The sequence below is a fragment of the Patagioenas fasciata genome, chromosome 4, assembly GCF_037038585.1.
Source record: "Patagioenas fasciata isolate bPatFas1 chromosome 4, bPatFas1.hap1, whole genome shotgun sequence".
Classification (NCBI taxonomy): Eukaryota; Metazoa; Chordata; class Aves; order Columbiformes; family Columbidae; genus Patagioenas; species Patagioenas fasciata.
The window spans coordinates 2,893,506-2,911,175 of NC_092523.1; the positions used below are offsets into that span (position 1 = coordinate 2,893,506).

A 17,670-nucleotide genomic window follows, 5' to 3' on the forward strand; every position below is an offset into this window, starting at 1 on the left:
TGGTTGGACTCGATGAGCTTGAGGGGCTTTTCCAACCAAAATGATTCTGTGAGTCTATGATAAATTCTCCTACTTGGATGTGAAGCCACAGTTGCACTGTTGACCCAAAACCACACAGCTCGCGATGATGACGGATGGCGCCTCATCCCCCCCGTTCCCTGTTGTCCCCTCTCTTGATGCCATTTACCTTGTCCGAGCTGCCAGGAACTGCACATTTTGTCTTTCAAAAACTACTTTGGCAACTGGGAGTCCTGCTCTACAGCTTCAGATTCTTTAGCAGAGAGTAGCACAAAGACTTGGAAATATTTATCATTAAATAAAAAGGATGCACGGCAGGAACCAAACCCTGAGATGCAGAAGAGGAGCCTGGTCCTGATTATATATCTCACTATCCACAGCCTTATATATGATGAAAGCTGCATGTGATCGGGCATTGAACACTCAAGGTGCAGCCAATAGACAATGTGATTGAATTTTCAAGCTTAGATACGTACAGAAATATGTTTTACTATCATATAGTATACGATAGTAAAAAATTGGCACTTGTGTGACTTCAGCATTAAAATGTCTGCATGGTTTTTAAAGACTCCTCTGGTGCCTATTTCATTATAAAGTTAAGCAGGATCACAGAGAGATTTGTTTGGCCTTTTTCATTTGAAGAGTTACATATTCCAAATCACTTCCCCCACATTTTCTCTAAATATTAAAGTCTGACATTATTTCACTATAGCAGCCTGGCCATTCTTCTGCAAATACAAGTGGTTTAGAAGCATCTTTAATGGCTGTTTTATTTTTCATTTTGAGAGGTACTGGGTTACCACTGGCTTTTGCACTAAAAACCAATCTACCCCCATTAACATACATTCAATCTTTAATTGCTATTTTGGTAACTAAGATAACACGCATAACTGATGATTGATGTTTTCATCCCTCCAGCTTTCCCTTTCAGTAACATTTTAACATCATTGTACAAATGAAGGGTGGAAATAAAACAAAATCTTCAAGGCACCGGGGAAAACTGTTCCTGGCTCCACGTGTAATTTCATATACAAAATCAACAATATTTAAAATATTCCCCAGGACAGGCCACCAAACTCAATGTCTGTCAGGCAATGGTGTTCACGTCGTGACTCCAGGGAGAAGTTTAATCTCAGGTTAAACTATTTTATTAATAGATGTGGTTTACGGGCAATAGGTACTGCCATGGTTTATCCGAGTCTACCTGCTCCGTACCCCTTTATTTGGGGAAAGGAGATGGAAGTCCAAAGGGCAGAGGAAAAGGGCAAAGATGCTCCATCAATCTCCCCTATAGAGGCTCATTTCTGAGAGATTTTACCTTCGGGAGGAGTTTTTGGGAGGTCAAGCATAACGATGAGGCTGCTTTGTGCGAATGGCACGTCCACCCTCTCGGAGGTGACCCCGACAAGGACGTATCGCGTTCCATTTGCGTTTCTATCAGGCAGCGCCAGGAACATATGTACTGAAGATACACATCAAAACACGCTAAATTCCTATGAGGATGGTTCATTTTTAGGAAAAATATGACCTCATCCAGTTGTAAACGTCAGGTATGGACTTAGTTTGGGTTGATTTGAACGTGGCATCTCCGTACACATTCATTTACTGCCTTGGAGGACAAAATCAAAGGGGAGAACTAAGAGGATCACTTCCATCCTTATATTAAATCCCCTTTCCAAAATGCAACATTGTACAATAGTACAGCCTGAGCCCTTCATAGATTTCTCCTTCCCACCTCACTTCTGGCACCACAGCCAAGACTTTGTGAAGAAAAGCAGAATTAACAATTAAAGACTAATAAAAACTCTTTCCGAAACACTCACCACAGTACCCTCTATTTCAAAGTAACAGCACCATACATCTCCGTGCAGTCACAAGGAGGCAGCAAATACCCACAAAAGCCATAAAATCACTACAGAAATGTGTTTTCCCCCTTGCACGTCCTCCCCTTGGCAGCATTTGGGGAGCAATAAAAGGCAGTGCCAGTTCATCACCTGCTGGAAGAGCCCCCGGGGTAGAGCAAAGTCAAGATCTATCTGCTGGGTTTACTCAGCCTAAACCATCCTGAAATAAGTTACAAAGACCTGTCTTCACGTCAACAGCTTTAAAGAAGGTTTGGGTTTTTTTCCTCCCATACCTTCTCTTGGAAAACAACTGTGTCAATATGGAAACGGTGCAAAGAAACAGCTGCGTGGAACGAGAGTCGTGTCGGAAAATGATTTGGAGTGAGAGTCCTGGCTCTGCCAGCTGCAAATATCCACCCATTTCCAAGTGGTTTGGAAGATAAAGCTTTGCTGCAGGGCTTGCTTTACCTTCTTTTTCTTTCAACTCCACAAATAACAGCCTACCCAGAGCCTCCTTCATCCCTGAAATCCGCTGTTAATTCAAGTCTACACATCCTCCCATCTCCAAAAATGCTTTTGGGGCCTTTCTCCTCTCTGAATAGAAGGCAACCTTTCTCCTCTCTGAATAGAAGGGAACGGGGACAGAAATGTTCTTGGGCTGGGAACATCCCAGCACGGCCCATAGGCAGCCCTGGGAATACCACGTCCAGGTGAAGCGGCTGTACCTGGACCATCAGCTGCTGGGTTTCAGTTTTCTTAAGCCCAGTTTAAGAGCAGTTCAATTTTTCCAACAGAAAGAGGAAAGCAGAAAACTCAGCCATGAAGTCAGATCGGAAGGAAAAAGAGCCATCTAGAGCCATCTAGAGAGCTTTTCACCCCAGGGAAATCTGAACACGACTCCACATGTGGGTGAGGCTCTACCCAATGCAGCTTTTATTGGCCTGTACAAGTTACAAAAGTCTATGCGTACGCAGCATAAATATCGCAATATGGGGAGGAGTTACACTCAGATTTTATGGACAATATTCTATTTGATATTCTATTTGTTTAGCTTAGAATCATTGAATGTCCTGAGAGTGAAGGGACCCACAAGGATCATCGAGTCCAACTCCTGTCCCTGCATATGACAACCCCACAGTTCACCCAGTGTGTCTGAGGCCATTGCCCAGTCTCTTCTCGAATATTCGAGGCTTAATTAAGTAATTCTTAATTATTATTAGCTTATTTAAGTATAAATAAGCAATATGGTTATGTCCCTCAGTTGGTCTCAACGCATGCATTAATTGTTAGTGGATAAACCCTCATTACACCACAGCGTATTCCTCCCCTGGCATAAAAGTCTGAACTTAAACACCCTGTCTGGTTTTATTCTGCGCTCTAAGCTCCTTTTCAGAGCAGAAAGGATATTCCCTCCACTCCAGGTGCCCTTAAAACTCTTCAAACAAGTCCGCTTTCATTTTAAATTGCTGGAAAAACTTCATCAGCACTTTGATAGGACGCATTCTCACGAGGAAAGAGGAAAATCCATCTGGCATATTAGGGCCCAATTATTAAACTCGCCTACAATATTTATCAACACCAGTATTGCTAGTAAAAATGGCAGTTTTAAATGCCAAAATATATAGCGGCTTCAACACTAATATGCTTTAACATATATAGGTCACTTCATAATTTCAGCAAGCACTGCAATGATTACCAGACACACATCCCAAATTATTTTGATGAATTGGAAGCTATTTAAGTGCTGTTTAAAAGCAAATTTTAATATGCCGGAGAGTTACAGGACACGTTTTTAAGTACTCGATGCATTAAACCTCAGAAATAATTGGAACAAGTACATAAGCCAGGAGTGCGCGCGTTGCACGGTTGGTCTTTACCCAATAGCTCTCTGCAGCCCACGGCAAACCAACAGGTCTCATCTGCAGATAAATGACCTTATATTTCTGCTAAAGGTGGCACCAAGGTTTAATAGGCAACAACCCACCTTTTTTGCGGCATGTAGTGGTGATTTTTTGGTGCCTGTTTTAGAAAACTCTAATTATTGGCCAGCACAACCTATCTGACACCCTGCAGAGCAGTGGCAGCTTCCATGGACACAAGACCAGCACAACCACAAAGGGCATAACACGAAATAAAGGGAAAAAGTCATGTTGTGGATCTAGAAGCTTTAAGTGAACACACCATGGGACACACGATGAAACTGGAAGGGAAAGCAGTGTTATTTTGACCTCTATTTTGAAGTTTTTTCCCCCTCATACTATTTTCAGGCAGGAGAACAAGCTGCTCTGAAGGCAGGGATGTCTGAGCAGGCTGTAGCTATGAGTGGGACCAAGCACAGTGTTGGTCCTGCAGACTCCATTCTCCTCTTCTGTGGTCTCTGCACTAACCCGGTCACCTTGTCAACTCAACTCAGGAGAAACAGCCAAACAAATCACAGTCAGACATCCATGGAGAGTTCACAGGATCCCAGAATGTCAGGGGTTGGAAGGGATCTGGAAAGTTCATCCAGTGCAATCCCCCCATGGAGCAGGAACACCCAGCTGAGGTTCCACAGGAAGGTGTCCAGGCGGGTTTGAATGTCTGCAGAGAAGGAGACTCCACAACCTCCCTGGGCAGCCTGGGCCAGGCTCTGACACCCTCACCCCCAACAAGTTTCTTCTCAAATTTCAGTGGAACCTCCTGTGTTCCAGTTTGAACTCATTACCCCTTGTCCTACCATTGGTTGTCACCCAGAAGAGCCTGGCTCCATCCTCCTGACACTCACCCTTTAGATATCTGTAACCATGAATGAGTCCCCCCTCAGTCTCCTCTTCTCCAGCTCCAGAGCCCCAGCTCCCTCAGCCTTTCCTCACACGGGAGATGCTCCACTCCCTTCAGCATCTTGGTGGCTGCGCTGGACTCTCTCCAGCAGTTCCCTGTCCTTCTGGAGCTGAGGGGCCACAACTGGACACAATATTCCAGGTGTGGTCTCCCCAGGGCAGAGCAGAGGGGCAGGAGAACCTCTCTGACCTACTGACCACCCCCTTCTAACCCACCCCAGGTACCATTGGCCTTCCTGGCCACAAGGGCCCAGTGCTGGCTCATGGTCACCCTGCTGTCCCCAGGACCCCCAGGTCCCTTTCCCCTACATTGCTCTCTAATAGGTCATTCCCCAACTTAGACTGGAACCCGGGGCTGTTCCTACCGAAATGTAAGACTCTACACTTGGTTCTTACTTGGTTCATCCTGACATGGACACCTCTATCTGGTAACCCAAGTGCTCTTTGGTATCCATCAGCTGCACTGAGTAGAAGAGCTTCATGACACACACAAAAACCTAAATTAAGGTGTCAAAGCTATAAATGAAATCCCACTCAATAAAGGTTTAAAAACCCAAAGTGCTTATATCACACCACAGAAAACTTTAAAGGCCAAAGGCATAAATGGGCACCGATAATGATGGGACTAATTAATGGAAGAGAGACCAAACAGTCTTCACTGCGCTCATCCACGTGTGACCATTGTGGAGGACAAAGTGAAGAGTGATGAGGACAAGATGGAAAGAAGGAAGTCGTGGATGCTGAACTGTTGAGTCCTAAATAGTTTTCAATAGGCCATTCCCACTATTGAAAACGCTGGGCAAATGTTCACAAATATTTCAAAATGTTCACAGCCAGGAAAAACCACTTCCAGCACGTTAAACCATCTGCCTGACTGTTCTATGGGGATAAATACTGCTCGCTCTGAAGTTTTTCTGAGAAATGAGTCCAACTATCTGCACCACAGTAGAATTACAATGTTTGATATTCACTCCTTACTAGAGGCAAATGAGGTTTCATGTGTGACCATGAAAACACAAAATGTGCAACTTCTGCTGCATTTGTGAGATAGATCCACGTCTCTAATAGTCACTGTAAGACTATGAGGGGACGAGAGTCAGCATTGAACACCCCTACAAGGACGTTTCTTGGGCAGATGTGAAAGACGAGACATGCGGCAGCCGAGGAATGGGGTGAACTGTGCACGTGAGACACAACGGAGGTGCAGAAGACATCAGAGGTCTATGGTAAATCAGTGTAACAACGCTCAGCATGAGACCGTAGAATAAAATCACAGAAGAGTTTGGGTTGAAGGGACCTTCCTGCTCCCCCAGTGCCACCCCTGCCATGAGCAGGGACATCTTCACCAGCTCAGGTTGCTCAGAGCCCCGTCCAGCCTGGCCTGGGATGTCTCCAGGGATGGTTCATCCACCACCTCTCTGAGAACCTGGGCCAGGCTCTCACCACCCTCAGTGTTAAAAATTCCTTCCTCATGTCCAGCCTGAATCTCCCTCCTTTAGTTTAAAACCATCACCCCTTGTCCTATCCCAACAGGTCCTGCTCAAAAGTCTGTCCCCATCTTTCTTATTGACCCTTTTAAGTCCAGAAAGGCCATGATAAGGTCTCCCCGGAGCACCTCTTCTCCAGGATGAAGGTGATTCTACTTAATAAAACCCCAGAGAAAAATCAATCACATCCATTCACAGTCCCACAGCCACAAATTCCAAACGTATTGGCCAGCTGGCCAATGTCACTCACGTCCCACCCAGAGGACAAGTGATGTTGGCTGTCAGGTCCCCACCACATCTCCCGGCTTCTTTCCTGAAGGCAGCAAACCTGGTTTATAGAGTTTAAAGGCCTTTTATACCCTGAAGAGCTCAACAGCTTATTTGGCTTCAGTGTTGTCCACTTCAGACTTCTGCCCTTTTAGGTAAGTCTGTTGGCCAACACCTTCATCTCCTCATTTCTTAGGGCTGTTACACTAGGAAAAGTTCTTAATACTCCTATAATCTCTACAGAACTGGCAAATAAAGCAGAGAAGAAATACATAGGCACTTTTTTTTTTGGTTAAATAAAGAAAAAGCATCATTGGTGGGTAAGATGAGTTTAGAAGGCAAAATATTCAAAGTAAGAAATATCTTCACATCTTCTATATGCAAAAGTACACTGGCAAAAAATACATTATATATAGGTGTGGTGGCATACACAGACTTTTTGGAAGATAAGGAAGCACAGATACTAATAGAAATGTTTACTAGAGGTTGTCAAAATAGCTCAAACAACCTGCCAAAAGACAACAGCAAGGTTTGTAAATTGAAGAGCTATGGTATGAAAGGCAGAGGAGGAAACAGAAGAAGCCCACAGTTTGCTTGCAATTCATTTAGCTTTGCAAAGGTTAACAATGGTTAGGATATCATTTCTCCTCCAGTTCCAATTATAATGCAATATTAAAGAGCCTGTAACTTCACCGTTCTACCCAAATTTTATCCACTGACACTTTCTTGGCTTAAAACAAAATGTGAATATGCTGCAAAATAAAGAAAGGTCAGGCAGAGCTGCACACCTGATGTTGTGCTGAACACCACCCAGAAGGAGCTTCAAGAGTCTTAACAGACACCCTAAATGAGGATCCAACCTTGTTTCCCTGTATAGTTTGTAGAATAGAATAATCGAATGGCTTTGGTTGGACAAGACCCTCAAGATCATTGAGTCCAACCGTTAACCCACCCCTGGCACTGCCCCATGTTCCTGAGAACCTCATGTCCGTCTGTCCAACCATCCAGGGATGGTGACTCCAGTACTGCCCTGGGCAGCCTGTTCCAATGCCCAACAACCATAAATAACCTTTTCCTAATGCCCAATCTAACCTAATTCACCACACAGCCCAAGGCACAGCTGTTTGACCCAGCAGCAGGGCAGAAGAACACACTTGGGATGGGGTTGCAAAGTCTGAACACGTTTGGGATGGGGTTGCAAAGTCTAAGAGCAACTTCTAGAAGAAGGCAACGTGCCACAGCATCACCAGCACAGAACATTTGCCAACATCCCCCACAGAATGGCAACATAAAGCAAGACCCTTGAACATGATAGGAGAAAATCATTCTAAACACGTCCTTTTTTTGTATCTGTGACACATCTCAATTCTTTGAGTATCTCAGTTTTTAGCTTAGAGGTGGCCTATATCTCAAAGGTGGTTTTACCAACTGTCTTTGGGCTTTGCAGAAGTGTTTTCATTGCCTCTACTTAGCGTGCAAATTTTCAGCCAACTCGATCTCATTAACATCACGGGGCTATCAGATGTTACTTATTTACGGCCTAACTTGGATTCAACTGTAATTATGAAATGGACCCCAGAGCATTAAAAATGCAAGCGTTTCAATACAAACAGCAGAGATGAATCACGCTGTCAACACACTGGTTATTCAGCGAATTATAGTGACTGTAAAATAAAACCCTAGGAGAGGAACTTAGCAGTAGTTACAGTTAAAGAATCGAAGAATTTTTAAAGCGTTATAAACGTTTGGTTGGAAAACACCAATAAACCGTCTTCTTCCAAAGAGACACATTCTTATTCCTTTGGCATTTTAGGAGGTTAAGTAATATTACGTTACTTTTCAAGGAGATCCATGTGATAGCAGCGAGGGAAAATCAATGCTGATCACCTTCAATCTGCCTCAATTTTGGACGTGTGTTTTCAACTGCATGTGTTCATTGAGATACAGAATCATGGAATCGTTTTGGTTGGAAAAGACCCTCAAGATGATAAAGTCCAACCATTAACCCACCCCTGGCACTGCCCCATGTCCTGAGAGCCTCATGTCCGTCTGTCCAGCCCTCCAGGGATGGTGACTCCAGCACTGCCCTGGGCAGCCTGTTCCAATGCCCCACAGCCCTTTGGGGAAGAAATTGTTCCCCAGGTCCAACCTCAACCTCCCCTGGTGTAACTTGAGGCCGTTTCCTCTGGTCCTATTGCTCAAACATCATCAGTTCGTGCTCATCTTCTACCGCTCATCCATTGGTTAATTTGTTATTATCATGCCTTAAGATCTACAGCTATTTTAAAAGTCTATGTGTTTCCAGAACTGGGCTCTTCTTCTGCTTCAAACTGATTCTCTTCCAATAATGGAACTGGAAGAATCACTCAAACTGAAGAGCTTCCCACTATTCATACGCAGGTGGATCTGGGTCTGTAAAGAACTAATGGATAATTTTTGAAGTGCAGATTGACCTTATGCTGTTAAAAAGGAACCAACTGCTCCCCTATTAGTCCTCCTTGTAAGTAATGACCCCACCACAAAGATTTTTAGGGAAGACCTCAACTGCGATGGATTCAGCACAACAAAGGCTGATCCAGGAGTAAACACTTACTCCACATCAATGGAAGCAATGTGGTGGTTCAAGCCTGGTGTTTACCTGGAATTTATTAAACCACACTCTACTCTGTAAAAACTACATACTAAAAAAATATATGACACAAGCCACTTGTCTGAAGAACCCATCTGGAGCTCCTTGCTTTCATTAAATTCAGCATGGAATCTAAAGCAAGATATTATTGCCACTCCTCATTTCCATAGGAGCATATTATTGCCTGCTTTAAAACAGGTCGTAAAATCTGAAGTAAACAGACACGTATACCCCGCCTGTGGGAGTTCTCCCTATTGATCAAGTATTGCTTTGTATTTATGGACTATTAGCAGTTCCTAAAATAGATTAAATATTGAAACTTCAAGAGATGGGCTGCTGTGCTTCGGGAGACATTTCACCTCTTTTTGGGGCTATTCTTTTTGAGGATGGAGGAGGAAACACGTCTTGCAATTGCTTCTGTTGGTTCCAACTCCTGGGGAACCATCGGGTTGCTTCGCACTAAGAAATTCACTTCACCAAGCAGCTCAGAAGGGATGGATGGGTATACGGCTTCAATTGTGTTGGAACACGTTTGTATTTCACTTAACGTATTTGCAGAGCTCAGTTTAAAATCTAAAGGCGCTACTTAAAGAGTCTGCAATAAGTCCACGCTTAATTCTTTGCAAAATCACTTAATTTATGATTTGTGTCTGATGATGTGGGAATATCCGCAGTTCCTCTAAGTCACACGTTATATGTACGATGTGGTAACTCAACATGTGTCCTCTATAGCACTCTACAAGTAATCTCTCCATTTCAAAAAGCCTTTTCCCCCCACATGTACAGGACAAGATGCATCTGCAAGATGGACAGGCAATTTTCTTAACATAATTCCTAATTAAACACGGTAATGATTTCCATTTTCTAGGCTGTGATGTATACAGGATGTTTAATTAAAGAAAACAAAACCGCGAAACCACAACAAGAAAACAAGAATCTTCCTAAAGGACAAACATTTATCTGTTTTAAGCGAAAAGTACCTGAAAAAAGTCACAAAGAACTGTACCAGGTCCATAAAGTTGCTGTGCTGCGAGAATGCAATCTGCAAAACAAAAGCAAATGCTTTCTATTACTCACTGAAAATAAACTTCATATATAAGACGCACTGTTGCTGGGATTAGAAAATCACAATGAGATAAGCGGTCAATTCACATTTGGGAACATTGTTTTTAAAAGATATTCAGAGGGCAAAGAAAACAAACTAAAATGTCACATTATTTTGAAAGCATATACCCAATAATTAACGCTAAATAAGTAACATCTCTCTATCCCAATAACGTTCAAGGAGAAGCCTTGGATAAGACACTAGTTGAAAAAATTCAACTGCAAAGTTTCACGGAGCTAAAAATAAAGCATTTTAGTTATTGTAGATGCAGCAACCCACAGTAAAACATTGATAAGTTCAAATATATGCTCCCATCCCAACAATATTCTTACAACAAAACCTCCTCGGATAAGTAACTTACACCAAGAGCAGCAAAAAGGCACGAGACACAGAAGATAATGGACACTGTAAAAACAGCGGTGGCATTCATGTTAACTCGCTGCCCTGCAATCCAGCTCGAACTGCAGGGAAAAGCGAAAAACAACCCAACATTTTGGACGGGAAACGGAGGGAAGAAGCGAACAGGAAACGGGGAGGTGGTTGGAGGAAGATTAGGGAGCCTGGTTGGGAATAGCGCAGCGGAACGGGGGCGGTCGAGGGACGGCGGCTCCGCAGATCGGGAATCGCTTCTTTCCAGGTACCTCCTATTTCCTCTGCCTATCAATCTCAGCCCCACACCAGATTTTAACTCTTTCATGAATTTATTTGGAAGCTAAACTGAAATCTGTACATCCTATAAAAGCTTCCCACGGATAATGAACTCACTTAAGGCATATTGTTTTTTCCTTAATCAACTCCATGTTGCGGTAGCATTAGTATAACTACAAATCTTGCTGCAACAGCCACATGCCAAAAATCATGAATATACGCAAAAATCGATTACTCCTTGGATTTCCGCTCTATTATCACATTCGCTTTAAATATCCATTGGAACTCGGTGCAGAAGCTACAACAATTTCCTTATAAATACATTGAGATGCTCTTAAGTTGAAAGCTCCTTTAGTTCTGTTGCACTGGAAAGCACAACTTGAAACCTGCAGACCAGATGCTCGTGACCTCAATAGCGCTCAAGACAAGAAAACACAGTTTCTTGCCGATTTTTGTCCTTATAAAGCGCTTCTGAGGAGAAAAATAAGAGAGTGAGCGTGATTTAGAACTCAAGGGTATGGTAACTGAGGTGGTTTTATATTCGCGTATTCTGGCAGGTCTTTGAGGCAAATAATTCACTTATTAAAATATCACATTCTGAAATATGAACATGTAATATATTCAGTATATAGAAATAGGGTGTGAGAATAACTCTGATGCTGGCCGACTAAAAAAGACGCATTTCAAAGCGAAGTCCTTATTATGTATCAGAAGCACAAAGAAACCATCAACGGGCCAGTTCTGTGTAGACCATCGTTAGGACCAGCTTGTGATGGAAAGCAAAGCTTGGTCTAATTAGGATATAAGAAGAAATTAAAATCAAGTAAAAAATATTAAAAAGGATAGATTCTATGAAAGATTAATGAGACTGCGAACTCATCTCTAAATTGTTACCAAAGAGCTGCTCATTTTTAGGAGGAAAGAAGTAAAACAGAGAAGGAAATGTGGGTTTGTTTCACTATGAATGTTTTCCCAGTGGGGGATTGCAGCTTTCCTCTTGCAAAGCCCAACTGAGGATTTGTACCTCGTATATGGATTCAAAGCAAAAAAGCCAAGGTTGGGTTGTGCAATTTACTTCTCACGAGCTGAAAACACTTTATGCTGTTAAACCTGCCCAATCCGTGTCACAGGCAATTTAGTAGCGTAATTGTTAATGGTTTGCTTACTTAGAGCTTAATTTCCCCTAATATAATCTGTACGCAGGATTTAATTAATTCAGTTACATAGAAAGCTTGGTTAGAAATAGCTGTTAAAAGCAGAATGTTCACTCTGGATACAGGAAAGATACGGCACAAATTTCTGAGCGGTATGGATTTTTAATTAAGTTTAAATGACGGTAGAAGATTCATTTATCCATTCTCAAAAAACCTCATTTTGTAGCAAAGGAATAAGCAGTGAAAGTGCAGGAAAACCTCTGGGAGATGCTTTTCCAGGTCCTGAGCAGAACTTCGGCTCAGCCACTAAATCAATCCGAACATACGTGTCCTTCAAAGGATCCTTAAGTAGTTGAGATTAGAACAGATGAGAGAATTAATTCCGTCGATTCCAGAGACGATCGTAAAGCTCCTGTTTATCTCAAACGAAAAGGCACCTGAAAAATCATCCCGGCCTATTATACTTTTCCTAATGCCGCATCATTTGAAGCGTCAAACAAATTTGGCCGCTTTCCAGATGAATAAAAACAGCTGGACTGATAAAAATGTATAATTAAGAGCTTTACTCTCTTTATCGATTGATTAGCATAAAATATTAAGCCAAGAAGAAAATCTGGTTACCTCTATTGACCCAAGAATATCTTAAAAGTACAAGAGTTTTGCAATGAGTACAGAAACACAGAGAATCCCAGAATGTCAGGGGTTGAAGGGACCTGGAAAGCTCATCCAGTGCAATCCCCCCATGGAGCAGGAACACCCAGCTGAGGTTCCACAGGAAGGGGTCCAGGCGGGTTTGAATGTCTGCAGAGAAGGAGACTCCACAACCTCCCTGGGCAGCCTGGGCCAGGCTCTGACACCCTCACCAGAAGTGACTTCTTCTCAAATTTCAGTGGAACCTCCTGTGTTCCAGTTTGAACCCATTACCCCTTGTCCTACCATTGTTTGTCACCCAGAAGAGCCTGGCTCCATCCTCCTGACACTCACCCTTTCCATATTGATCCCCAGGAATGAGTCCCCCCTCAGTCTCCTCTTCTCCAGCTCCAGAGCCCCAGCTCCCTCAGCCTTTCCTCACATGGGAGATGCTCCACTCCCTTCAGCATCTTTGTTGCCCTATCACATATCAAAGGAGTTAATGGTGAAATACTTGGCCACAAAATATGTTGTGTAAAGGAAAAAAGCAGTGTGCACCCAACTGAGATGACACTAACAGTTGGTGTTTCAAAATCAAAATACTTCTGGAGTTAAACTACAACTCGTGACTGGTAGCAATTTTGACAATTGAAGACAATTACATAGCAGGACTTGGTTTGCATCAGGACTTGAGTTTGTGCTCCAAGAGAAAGGAAACTAGACAATAATGTCAATAGAATAATTTTGCGTGAAAAAATGGGTCCAGCGGAGTCAACTTTGTATTTTGAAACAAGTTCACCTTAAGTCAGTAAACGCAACCCTACCTAAAATCATTTAAGCCTCCGTTCTTTCATTCACAACTCTTTTCAACTCATTAAAAACTACCTGAATTTCACATACCACAAAGAAAAATGTATCCGCGAGCCATGGAGAAATTCTGTAGAAATGATTTTGCATTAAATATAGAAAGAAACTGGAGTAACTCCTTTCACTTTCCTGCAATTAAGAGAATTACAGGTAAATCATGACAATATAACTCCTTCCACTTGTGCTGGACACAACTGTTATGGTAAAGAAATAGAAGCAAAATATTGGCCACAATAGCGATGGGGCAAATCTCTCTCCAAACCCAAATAATTTCTAGTATTATGCATAATATTAGTACTCCTAATATAAACTCGTTAACTGAAGAACCGCTGATACACTGAAGAACATTTTCTTACGGCATTTTCATAATATCCAGAGCAATATTTTCATGACGGTATTTCAGAACAACATGGCATTTTCCTAACAGAATGTGGAGCATTTTGGGTACCTAAATGCTTGAGAAAACATGAGCAAACACAGAAATGATTGTTTCCACAGCTCTTCTTTCCCTGCTAACAATTCCGGATTATTTAGATGCTGTATTTTTGGCTTTCTCCTCTATCGCACAAAGCGACTCAATCCACGCGAGCGCTGCCTTCCTTTTCAACTCTGCTTCATATTAAAAAGTGAAATTGGAAATTATAGTTTGAGCGGGACAAGCTCCTAGAATAGAACTGTAAAGGAGAGAGAAATAACAGCCTAATTAACTCAGGAAGCTGGAGAACTACAAGAGCGAAGGAGCAACGTGAAGCCGGCTGCCGGAGCTGGGAGCTCGCTGTGAATTCAGACGATAGCAAAAGGGTCCCCACTGCTAAATTAATTAACCTCCCCTAGCAGGGGGGAGAACGCTACGGCGCTCGTGTTTTACAAGTCTACGGGACCACACAGCACGGAAAACCAGGGGAATTGCAGAGATTTCAGGGCGCTTTGCTTTTTATTTAAATACAGTCCCAGCTCCCAAGGTAATGAACAAAAAAGACAGAAAGGCTGGGAGCTCCGAAGAGATAAAGCCAACAGCCAAACAAGACTTTTATGTACATCTTACTCTGTTTCTTCCTCAGCACCTCCGCTTTCCCTTCTTTTTTATTTCTTTTTACGGTTAGAGGCAAGGATTCGATCTGACCTTGGAGAACACAACAACAGTAACAAGGTGCCGTGGCCTGAATGCCGAGTGCCTGCACTTCCTTCAAAGGACCTGCTGAAAAACAAATCACAGAACGCCAGGGAGGAGAAGGGACCTCGAAAGATCATCCAGTCCCATCCCCCATGGCTTTCAAGTGTTCTTGAGCGATGCCAAAGTCATCAAAATGTTCATTTTGCTGTGTGCAATAGCGATGGATGGGGAAGAGCGCTCTTCTGCTCTTCCTGGGTTCAATTCACCTTTAAACACAACGTGTCCTGGTGAAACACACAGCAAAACACCCATTTTTGGTGTTCTCCACTCAGCAGGAACAATGAGCCAACTCCAACAGCATCAGTGGTGAAGCTTCAGGAAAAAACGAGCCCATCTGGCAATCCAGCTCCACCACCTAAAGGTGGTCCTGGCTGTGCCACGTGCTGCTGCTGTTTCATGTGAACATCGTTCATGAATCAAGACAAGTTGTTCAGCCAGCAGAGAGCTCATTGTAGCAGCAAAGGGCTTTTTGGTGGTATTTCTGAGCTGACCCAGCTCACCGAGGGACGAGGCAAACGAAAGAAGGAGCAGAACTTGATGACCCTTTTTGGGCTGGTGTCTCTCAACTTCTCTCAGCAACGTTAGCTCTCACGACAGCTTTTCAGAAAGAAGCATCTGCTTACTTCTCAGATATCATTTATGGATTCAGTCACAGATTAGGACATGAAAATAGAGGAATAGAGAGTCCAGCGCAGCCACCAAGATGCTGAAGGGAGTGGAGCATCTCCCGTGTGAGGAAAGGCTGAGGGAGCTGGGGCTCTGGAGCTGGAGAAGAGGAGACTGAGGGGTGACCTCATTCATGGGATCAATATGGAAAGGGGGAGTGTCAGGAGGATGGAGCCAGGCTCTTCTTGGTGACAACCAAGGTTAGGACAAGGGGTAATGGGTACAAACTGGAACACAGGAGGTTCCACTGAAATTTGAGAAGAAACTTGTTCCTGGTGAGGGTGTCAGAGCCTGGCCCAGGCTGCCCAGGGAGGTTGTGGAGTCTCCTTCTCTGCAGACATTCAAACCCGCCTGGACACCTTCCTGTGGAACCTCAGCTGGGTGTTCCTGCTCCATGGGGGGATTGCACTGGATGAGCTTTCCAGGGCCCTTCCAAGTCCTGACACTCTGGGGTTCTGTGATACGTGCCTATCGTTCCTTTACACCGGACACATTGTGATTCAGCTGGATATTGTACGTGTCTCTTACAGGAGCACCTGAAAAATTACAGCTCTACTAAGCCTCCATCATCTTCATCATGAGACCTTAAACACCTACAGTGCACGAAGACACCGATGGCCTCCAGATGCACCAGGGAAGGTTTAAACTGGGTATCAGGAAAAAACTCTTCATGGAAAGGGCTGTGGGGCATTGGAGCAGGCTGCCCAGGGCAGTGGTGGAGTCACCATCTCTGGAGGGGTTTAAAAGACAGCTAGATAAGGTTTTTAGGGACATGGTTTAGTGCCAGTGTTGGGTTAACAGCTGGACTCGATCTGAAGGGTGTCTTCCGACCAAAATGATTCTGTGGTTCCATCTGCATTCAGATCCACCAAGTACAGTTTGGCAATTTAATCAAATGGATAACGGAATACAAGTTCTAGTGAATGAACAAATTTCAGAGTGAAACGTGGATGGTGAATCTCCAAAAGGGAACAGAAGCATTGCACCTCCTTGTCTCTGTGCAGGGTTTATGTTCAGTGCAGAACAAGACACATACATTGAAAAAAAACAAAGGATATTTGCATCTTGAAGGGAATGAAGCAAAGCTTGTTACAGACCATGATGACACCATGATTTTAACCCTTCAAGAGGTGTTGCTGGTGCCCAAAATGTGCCTCCACATCCTCCTTTTAACCTCTTGTACCCATATTTCCTGTAGCAAACCAGCTCACAGGACCCAGTGTGGCTGAAAACTGATCTTTGCTGAGCCAGATTTCAGGTGGGTCCATAACCTGGTGACAGTCACGGCACTGATGGGCAACGTGATGCCACACCATGGGGACAGCAGGACATCCCCTCTTTAGAGGCACCATGGATCTACCTTAAATGAACAGCAAAACTGCAGCACAAATTTTGATGTTAGGAAGAAAATTTAGGGTGTCTTGACACTCCTAAGTCTTCAAGAGCTCCAGGAACAACGTGTTCCACAGAGAAAGATCTTCTAGATGGAAAAGTCAGGCCACAAGTTTGAAAATAGGAAGGGTCTTACAGTAATTAATTGTAAGTTGAAAAGCTCTGACCCCAGAGAGTTTGTAACACACGTGATGGTGCAGATGTGGACATTGGGAGATGTGATGCTCTATTGAAAGATGACAAATTTGAGTAGGGGACAATCATCCATCGCTGCAACACCAGCTCATCTGACAGCTAAAGGTCCAGATCAACGAGAAGTCCCAGAAATAAGCCCAGGTTGATCCGTTCCTGCTTGCATTCGAAGAATTACTCGTTGCTCATCGGAAGCTCAAAACCCAATTTGCATCTGAACGCACTCAGGCTGCTGCTTTCTATTTTGTAGAAGAAAAACTTCTGGCCAACTCGGTGCAGCTTAAGAGGTTCACATCCTCAGATTTACATCCTACAACAAGTAACAATAAAAATCCCCACTAAAATCTGATTTTTCACACCTACTCCTATGAGCTGCGTTGCTCCTGCATGAAGGACCAATGAAAGAGATAAACGAGCCGCTCCTCACTCACTGCAATACTAACTAAGCCGTTGAGCTTTATGGCACAAACACTTGATAACTGTGCAAATATAAAAACTAGTTCACTTTGGAACTTATGCCGAGATGGAAATGGATTTATATTCCAATACTGTGCCGCCTTACTGCAGCAGTCACAAATTGTCACTTCTCAGCTAATTGGCTGCAGTCAGCAGTCGGTTCAGAAATGCCAGTTATATACGTTATGTCTTGGGTTGTTGTGCAGAGCAAACATGGGCATAGCTGCCTCTAAATTAAAAATAGCACTGAGGAATTAGTCCCCCATTTCTCTGCATCAGAAAAATTACCACACAAACCTGACGAACGGGAGGTGCTGGTTCA

At 43.4% G+C, this 17,670-nt stretch overlaps 1 protein-coding gene across 1 annotated transcript in view; it reads right to left on the bottom strand.

The window, feature by feature from the left end:
• The window catches only part of ATRN (attractin), a 170,323-nt gene that overhangs the window by 37,139 nt on the left and 115,514 nt on the right, over positions 1 to 17,670 (bottom strand). The window contains exon 25 of the mRNA XM_065836240.2: positions 10,045 to 10,106. Coding sequence (XP_065692312.2) covers positions 10,045 to 10,106 — 62 coding nt within the window. The remainder of the gene's footprint in view (positions 1 to 10,044; positions 10,107 to 17,670) is intronic.